The sequence below is a fragment of the Myotis davidii genome, unplaced genomic scaffold (assembly GCF_000327345.1).
Source record: "Myotis davidii unplaced genomic scaffold, ASM32734v1 scaffold187, whole genome shotgun sequence".
NCBI lineage: Eukaryota > Metazoa > Chordata > Mammalia > Chiroptera > Vespertilionidae > Myotis > Myotis davidii.
The window spans coordinates 8,390,978-8,399,490 of NW_006383018.1; the positions used below are offsets into that span (position 1 = coordinate 8,390,978).

Below are 8,513 nucleotides of genomic sequence, written 5' to 3' on the forward strand. Positions count from 1 at the left end.
AGACGCCAGGCCCGAGTAGTTCCTCCATGGAGCCTGCCCAGAGCGGCCCCTGCTCACCGGATTAGCCCCCAGTCCTGTGCGGTAGGTACCTTAGGGTTGGGGTGGGGTGGAGCACTGGGAAGGGGCGGCGGGAAGGGTCACTTGTCTGGGGGACCGAGTGCGCTAAGTGGGTGACCCTCATAAACCCCACAGACGTGCACTCTAGAAGTTAGCACTGACTGTGCCTCTTGGCTGGAATAAAAGTAGTGCTAGAGGGGTGTGTGTGTGTGTGTGTGTGTGTGTGTGTATTTCTGTCGGTGCAGGGAGCTTGAATGGGTAAACTGAGCCTGGCTTTCCTGTTTGCACATTTGACACCCCCTTTCCCCACCCCCCACCCCACGGAATGCCTGGAGATACCCAGCACCTAATCCTGGTCAGCTCTGCCCACCCTTTCTTTTTCCGCGCCCCTCTCCTTCAGGTCAGTGTCTCTCCCTTGCTCTCCCTCTTCCTTTCTCTCCATCTCTCTCCACGGGTGTGTACGTGTGTGAGCTCTGCCAGGGCTGGCAAAGAACCAGCCGCCGCGTTTAGTCCCAGCCGCCCCACCATCAAAGACGAGGGCAGATCTTGCTGCCAGAGCCGCTCGGCTCCGAACCAGCCTGTGCTCGGCTCTGCGCCCTGCCACCTTCCCCTCCACCGCCCGCCCGGAACGCGCACCCCAGGAGCGCCGGGCTCCAGGAGCCCCTCAGCTCCCGGACCTCCTGCCCGCCGGCCTGCGGACCTAGCGCTCGACGCTTCCAGGCGCTGGACTGACTCGCTTTTCGATTTTTCCTGCCCCCGCCCCCCGGGTTTCTCGGTTCACTCCTCCCCGCCACAACCCCCTTTCCCCGCTCGGTCGCCAAGCTTAACCTTGCCCGCGTGGTCATGGGCTGTCTAATTTCATTTGTATCTAGGCTGCTGAGAGCGCTCCTTGCTCTGTGAAGTGGATGTCAGGTGGATCTATGTTTTTGAAGGAACAAAGACTCAGCGAAGGCAACGTGGAGGAAGTTTGAGACGCGGGAGGATGCAGGCTGCGTGCTGGTACGTGCTTCTCCTCCTGCAGCCCACCGTCTACTTGGTAAGTCCTTGCCGCTCCTGCGCCCCCGCAATCCCACCCTGGCCTCGAGGCCGGGCAATTGGGGGCGCGCGGGACGAGGGTGAGACCGCCCGTTCAGCGAGAGCAGCATTCCTGGTGACTGTGTGGGAACTTTGGCAAGCTGGTCTCTGTGTCCCTGCGGGATTTACCGGGAACCCCATCCCCATGTCCTGCTCCAGTCCCCTCTCCTGTGTGGGATTCTGAACTGCGCCTAGGGCACACTAGACACCCTGAGACCCAGGAGATAATGAGACGGGATGCTCTGTGACAGAAGGAGGCAAAGAGGGGATGGAAGACAGGGACTCTCATGGATGTATCCACAGAGTTTAAAGGAAAGGAAATAAAGTGGAGAGTGGGGAGCATGGATCTGCTCTGTGGCTCTGAAAGTGAATCTGCCCTCATAGCCGCCCCCCTCTAGTTGGAGATGTGCACATGAGAAGTGCAGGTAACTTTGTTGGACTTGTAGGGTTGAGACAGGGCAAGCTGATCAGTTAGGGACATCACAAGTGATCAGATACTTAGGTCAGAGATGCTCTGGCAAACATGGAGCACTTCTTTTCCAATCTCTCCTTTTCACCAAATAACCAAACCAGACCGCACATCCCGTGCCCAGATCCTTATTAGGGAAATCAGGGAGAGAATTCTAGCAAAGCCGCTGTCCCAGTCTTCCTAGAGGCATTTTGGGGGGGTCCGGACTTTGCACACTGTTGTACGTGGGCGAGTGGGGGAATGGCAAGAAGCGCTTTATTGTGGCGGTAGTGGGTTGGTAGCTGTGGGCAGCGCGCAGAACAGAGACGCAGAGGGCAAGGTCTCTGAGGGCCAGGCGCACTCACCCTGCTGGTGAAGTTGTGCTGAGTCCGCTGACCCCCCTTTCCTCATCTGTGTGCCTCCAGAGCTTACTGAGGGCTCAGTGTGTTCTAATAGGGGTAAGGATCGCTGGGCGGTCTGGGATCTCTGATGGGCTGGATACATGGGATGGGGGATGCTCTTCCTTAATCCCACGAGTTTCAAATCTGGGAGCCAAAGAGTTGCCATCATTACCCTAATGCACGTGACAGTAGGGCTGCTAGTTGTGTGAACTCTGTGTAAATGAGTGTGTCAGTATACGTGTCTGAATACGTACGTGAGGGTGTGTGTATATTTAAGGGGTAGTCAGCTTCAATCCAAAAACCCTCAATGTTGCCTGTCTTTGCACTTTTTTCTCCTGACGGTGGCAGCCGCGGACGCCAGAGGGCGCTGCGCGTCAGTGTCCTCGCCTACAGGACACCTTGGGGTAAACAGGTGAAAGCCTGGGCGGCCAATCCAAGAGAACAGCCTTTCTGGCTGTCGCGAAAGTCTGTGCCTTCCCTGGCTGCAACGCAGACGAAATGCAAAAAGTGTCCTTCCCACTTCCCCTTTTCAATCGTTCTTGCCCCGACCTGTGTCCGGTAAACCCGCTGACATGGAGAGCCCAGAGAGGGAAGGCAGAAAGTTTGGTCAGAGCAAATACAGAAACTATTTATTGAAAGGAAGGGAAGGGACTGCAAAGTGAAAGCTACAGAGGGGAAATGTGAAGCATTCCCTCGGTCACCGAACCCCTCCTGCCCCTCTCCTCTGCATAACTCTACGTATGACCTGAACCTCAGGACTGTCTTTACCCTTGGACTGTGCTTTCATGCACACACACGAAAAGGGCTGGCGCCTGTGGCTCAGTATATTGCTCGGAGCGAGTATTTCGATATTCTGGAAAATAATATATCAAAAGCAGAAGTGAAATCAATACATTGTGTTAAATTTTAAATGTGTTTGTTGGCAGTTAAACCGTTTCCCACTCATTACAGCAACAGTGCTGGATTTATTCTAATGCGCCGCGTTCTCAACAACAAGCGCATTAATTCTCCTTTAATTGTAAACTGGGAGCATTTGAAAACCGTTCAGTGTGCAAATTATGCTGATTCAATTACCGTTTAGTTACAGACTTCATTACCTGAATGCCTTTTGGCAATACAGAGAAAGGAGACAATTTTTCCAGTTTCACTCAAAACAATACCAAATGTGAACAATAAAATAGAGAAGGCGATTTACAAGCACATTCTTCTCTCTCCGATCTAAAGTTGTTTTGTGTGCTGGGGATTGGAATCCACATGCGCCACAAAAACAAAAGGCTGGTGGTTGTGATTCAAGGTAGTATTTCCCGGATTGTCATTCCAGGGGTATTTGCCCGCAGAATCCTGGGCTGTTTTCTTGGAGGAGCAGGAAGCTGACTTTTACCAGGGAAATGAATTTTAAAGGATGAATCGGGCAGTCAGGAGAGTTTGGTTTTAGGCAACTAAGGAAGTGAAGAGCCTTAATTAAAGCTCCAGGGCAATGTGACAGACCAAGAATTGGCCAGAGCTTCTTTCCCCACCTATTTTACTAAACACCAGAAACAGTAACTGAACTTAGCATTTATGGGTGGCTGTACTCCGGAACATCCAGACCTTTGCAAGCAACTGTACTAGGTGCATGCAGATTGACAGGAGCTAATTCAAGTTGTGTTCCAAAAAGGTAGTTATTTAATTTTGTGTCCCTCCCACCCCCTGCCCTTGAATTGAAATAAGCCAGGGAGGAGTTCAAGGAGTAAATTTATGCCTTTACAAGCTCACATCACAACTTTGTGACAGGGATACTCTATTTATGCATTGCCTCCTAGCTGATACCCCAGTACACCTTTTTCTTTAAGCTCTTGGAATCCCAGTCATGTTTCCCAGGGAGTAATCACCACATCATGTCCAGGGAGCAAGATTTGTTTAGATATCCCCTATAAAAAATATTTAGTCTTCTGTTTATGGAGAAATACAGAAAATACTCCCAAATTTGGGAGGAACTTATTATGAAAAACAACTGTATTCAGCAGATCAGGCTCCATGTTTAAGGCACAATTGTTTGCCTGTGTGTGGGTGAATGTTCTCAAGGTATGTTTCTTGGCCCAGGGTTCTTTGAGTGCCTGTTCTAAGTTGAGGATTTTGTGTCTTTTTGTGCTTATTGAGAGATGGGTCTGTCCTATTTCAAATTAGAAGCTTATTTTAGTATTACAGTGGGGAGTTAATTAGAACAGAGTCTGCGAAGTTACCCACTAAAGTATATTCGAATTTTAAAAAAAATTACCACAAGGCTAACTCCAATAATAAATGCTGGGAAGTGGGAAGTTATTTTTTTAAAAAATAAAGTGAAGGAAGTCTTCTGTTTATTGAATGCTGTGTTTTGCAGATTTAAAAGTCTGAGTTCAGCAGGAGAGACACCTATGGCATAAAAATACTTCTAAAAAAAAAAAGTCCTGCAATTTTTATTCACCTGTCAGTCCTGGACTAATTCCAGAATATCTCAGTATGACTTAATGGGGTGGCAGGACTGGAGCATTTTAACTGAATTGAAGTGCACCCTGGGTGAACTAGGCAACTGTGGTTTCTGGCTGTGAGGACTGGGTGTCCTAGATTGAGTTATTCCCAGTGGGTCAAGCTGCAGGATAGGCCAGGGCACACAGGGAGAGCCCCTCCCAGCAGAAAGCAGAGATGCTCTGTTTGGGGGTTCACTTGTGGCAATTTTCAGGGTCAAGAATGAATTCTAATGAGTGCTCCCTGGGCAGGTCAACAAAAAAGTTACTCAGAAATTGAGTCCAGAGACTCTGAACAGGGTTTGAATGATTGGACTGTGATCAGTCACCTCCACAGTACTATTCTAATGAGAGGAGATGCTTACTCTCCAACTTAGGCCCCACTTGCCAGTTCTGTGAGGAATTAAAATGGATGATCATCTGGTTGCTGTTTTTAACCAGTGTGGGCAAGAATGGATACTTCTTTCTAACCGCTAGGCTTAAAAAACATTTTGAATAATCTATTCCCTCAAATTTAGGAATTTAGGGTGTCCTTAAAATGTGAATTAACACACCAATTGTTTAATAGAGATTAAACAGTGATTGGTAATTTCATGGAATGGTAACTCTGTACTGTTTGAAGCCAGACCCTTCCATGAATTCACTCCTTATGAAGGTGGCTATTAAGAAATGTGGAAGCTGGGGGAAGGGGTGTGTGGGGTGGGGTGGGAGGGAGGAAGCAGCAGGAGAGAGACCACTAATGTCTTTCCTCTGATTAGGTATTTGTACTTCCCATCCTTTGAAAATTAAGCCAACTGCCCACTGAAAACTTGAATCAATTTGAGCTTATATCTGATGACACCTTAACTAGCTGAGGCTATTCAGTGTTCTCTAGTAAGGCCAGTTGTTGGAAGCCATACTTGGAAGTCACCCCACTGCATTTCCTGAAACTTCTACCCCATATCAGCCTTTTGACTATAGGATTACACCTAGATTTTAGAAGGAGCCCATGCTGCAGCAGCAGGACATGATATTTCCTCAGTCCAGGTTTCTGTGGGAGAAGTTGCATTTTCCTGAAATGCTTAACTCTCCACTGACCAGGAAAGCAGCTCCCTGGGTGTGTGGGAAGCCCTGAGGTGGCTCACCCTTTTGCCTCACTTCCAGGAGGATTATCATGGTCTGGGGCCTGCTAGTGATAGCTTTAGGGGAACTGCCTTCAGTATTAGAAGGATTGAACCAGAATTGCTCCAACTTTCTCAGCCCATATTTTCCCAGAAAGCCATTAACTTCCGGCTCCTCTTTGTGCAAAGTTGATTTCTATTTGGCTTTGAATTGTCGACGGCGATCTCTTCCTTAATGAAAGTGTTGTCTGGGCGAAAAATATATCGGGCGGCAGGGAAATTGGTTTATTATTTTGAGGTAGGTGCCCAATGTCCCACTTTTCTAGCTGCAGGAAGATTTTCTGCAGACTACAGAAATTGACAGCATTGTCCAGGTAATAACCGTCGTCGACAATGTTTTCAAAAGGACGTTTGAGTGATGAAAGCATTTGGATATTGCTCTTTCAAGTGAGCAATTTTCTGTCTTGGGGTTGTCTGATTTCATAGGGGGAAGGGAGAAGGGGCCCACACATTGCCAAGGAGATGGCTTCCCTGCTTTGCCCAGACCCAAAATGAGGAAGTGTTGTCAGCTCTGCTTAGAAACCTGAGGTCTGAAGAGCCCTCAGTGTGTTTGGCTGTCGCAGCTTTGATGTTAAGGGTCAAAGGGAATCCCGACCATAAGGAATAACACGCTTCTTGCACTCCTCTGTCCATGAAGAAAACCCATGGAAACCTGAAAGTTTGCCTGCTCTCCAGTGGCAAGTTAGAAGTGTGCATTCTTTCTGATATATATGTTTTAAAGAAAGCGTCTACGTTTGATTTGATTCAGGACAAGTTATCTTAAAGCAACCACATCTTTTAGGAGCTTCAGATCTCATTTTAAAACCCTAACTGTCCTCGCCAGTTTAATTAATAGAGGGAGGCGGCAGTCCGCGGGGCTAGGGGAGTCAGCTCTCTTGGGGTCAGCGGCTTCCCGGAGCAGCGGGTGGCTAAGCGAGTCTGCTCTCTCGTCTTCCCCTGCCTTCTCCTAGCCACCATCCGTCTAGTCCCGCCTCACGCTTGCAGGAATTTGCCGTCTTGATTTATCTGCCACTTAAGCTCGCGACCAGCTCTTTCTCTCTATGTCAGCACTCACTCCTCCCGGAGCTTGGTAAACACGGCGCGCGCATTTTTCTGCCGCCGATTGGCATGTTGACGACTCCGCTTGAAGGAATGTGACAATAAAGTGGGAAACCAAAGCTTGGCAAGCACTTAATCAAGGATAAAAAGGTTCTGCGGTAAGGATGTCACTCAATTTATTGTGAAAGGCGAATGAATTACGTTTAATGAAAGTGCTCCCCAGATGAATATTACCAGCAATTTCCTGAGTTGGCTCTGTCAGCTCACGATGAGGAAATGCCAACCCAGATCAGAAAAGCGCGCCCATCTCGATTACTATGCAAGCTTTCCAAGAGCGGCTTTTTTTTTTTTATTGAGATGATATATATTGGCGCCTTCTTTGTGCCCCTCCACGGGCGCCCACCAGTGCGTTTGCCCATATTCCAAGTTTGCCATCTGCCCTCGAGGGTCGCTGGCCGCTGTCGGAACTTCCTAGGTGCCCGCTGAGTTTCTGCAGCGGGCGGAAATCCTAATTACCTCCTCTGTAAACAGCGTTCTCTAGCATTTTGTTTACTATGGGGGTGGAGACTGGCAAGGGGGTGGGGTGGGCTTAGGCGTCCAGTGAGGGGTTCCGGAGTGTGGAGAGTGGGTGGCAGTGGGAGCGGAGTGCTGGGATGATGCGCCAGGTGGGGTCCCAGGAACTAGGAGAGTGCAGCCCGAGCTCCCCGGCGGCGGCTACAGCAAAGCCTTCTCCCGCTCCCACTTCCTGTACATTAATGAGGGTGTTTTATTTGTTCAAGTCGGAAATACAATGGTGAGGAGGTACATAGGCTGCAGTCCCAGCGCATCGCCTCATGTACTTGAGAATGGAGAACCTAGAGGCTTTTCTTGTAAGGTTTCTTTCTCCCACAGTTAGACAAATTGCTGCATAGAAAACCCGAGTGTTTCCTTAAGAACTGGCTCTTGGGGGCTCTACGCACCCCTGCTTAACCTGACTTTGGCTGGGCCTAGCCCATCACCCCGCCACCCGAGTGGGTTCTGATGGGAAGTATCCGAGGCAGCGGAGGCCAAGGGCGCAAAGGGAGGGTGGGCACCCTCGCCCCACCGGAGGCAGAGGGCGTCCTCCCGGCACGGCTCGCACTAGGTCTCAGACTTCCCTCCTCACCCATTTGATTTTAAGGCTATTGTGAGTCCTCTTCTGCAGTTGGCGAGGAACTTTCTTCGACGTAGGTGTCATTCCGGTCCTCCGACCGGAGCTGCGGAGTGTTCGGGCCGGGAAGTTTCCCAGCAGGAGTCGCTGCCGCCACAGCTGCGCGCTGTATTGTCCGCTTTCAGCCGCCAGTGACTTCCCGCAGTCCCGGCCGACTTTTGAAAACCGGAAGGGCAGCCCTCTGGTTTCTGGACTCCAAGCCCTCACGTCAAAGGTCAAAGCGTTGCTTCTGGGGAACTTTTCTTCGCCGCCGCCGCCAAGCTTCGGTGCCCCGGCGGCAGCAGTTTTCTGGAGAGAGGCCGCGGCCCGGAGATTCAATGGGGCAGTGGCGGGCGGGCCGCCCCGACAGCAGAGTGGCAGGTCAGGACCACGGACAGCGCCGCAGGCTGCGCCCCATCTGCTGCCCCCAGTGCAGCCTCCTTTCCCTGCACCGCTGGCTTCCTCTGGAGGTGAAGTCTGCGCTTTCCGCAGCCACCTCCCCACGGTCCAGTGGTGGCTGTAAAACCCGGCTTCCCCCCTCAGTCCCTTGGGAACAGACGCTCAGGCCGCTAGGTCCCCAGTGTTTGCTGCGGTGAGAGCCTCTTGTTCGCACCCCTTCCTCCACCCCTGCGTGGTTGCGGCGTCACGTGATTGCCACTGCTTCATCCCGAGCGGAGATGAATT

General features: G+C 50.6%; 1 protein-coding gene across 1 annotated transcript in view; it reads left to right on the forward strand.

Annotated features, from left to right (window-relative positions):
- Window positions 1–6: 6 nt before the first annotated feature.
- Window positions 7–8,513, forward strand: part of NXPH1 (neurexophilin 1) — a 326,170-nt gene continuing 317,663 nt past the window's right edge. Inside the window, exons 1-2 of the mRNA XM_006779255.2 lie at window positions 7–81; window positions 930–1,093. Of these exons, the coding sequence (XP_006779318.1) occupies window positions 1,040–1,093 (54 nt within the window). The 5' untranslated portion in view covers window positions 7–81; window positions 930–1,039. The remainder of the gene's footprint in view (window positions 82–929; window positions 1,094–8,513) is intronic.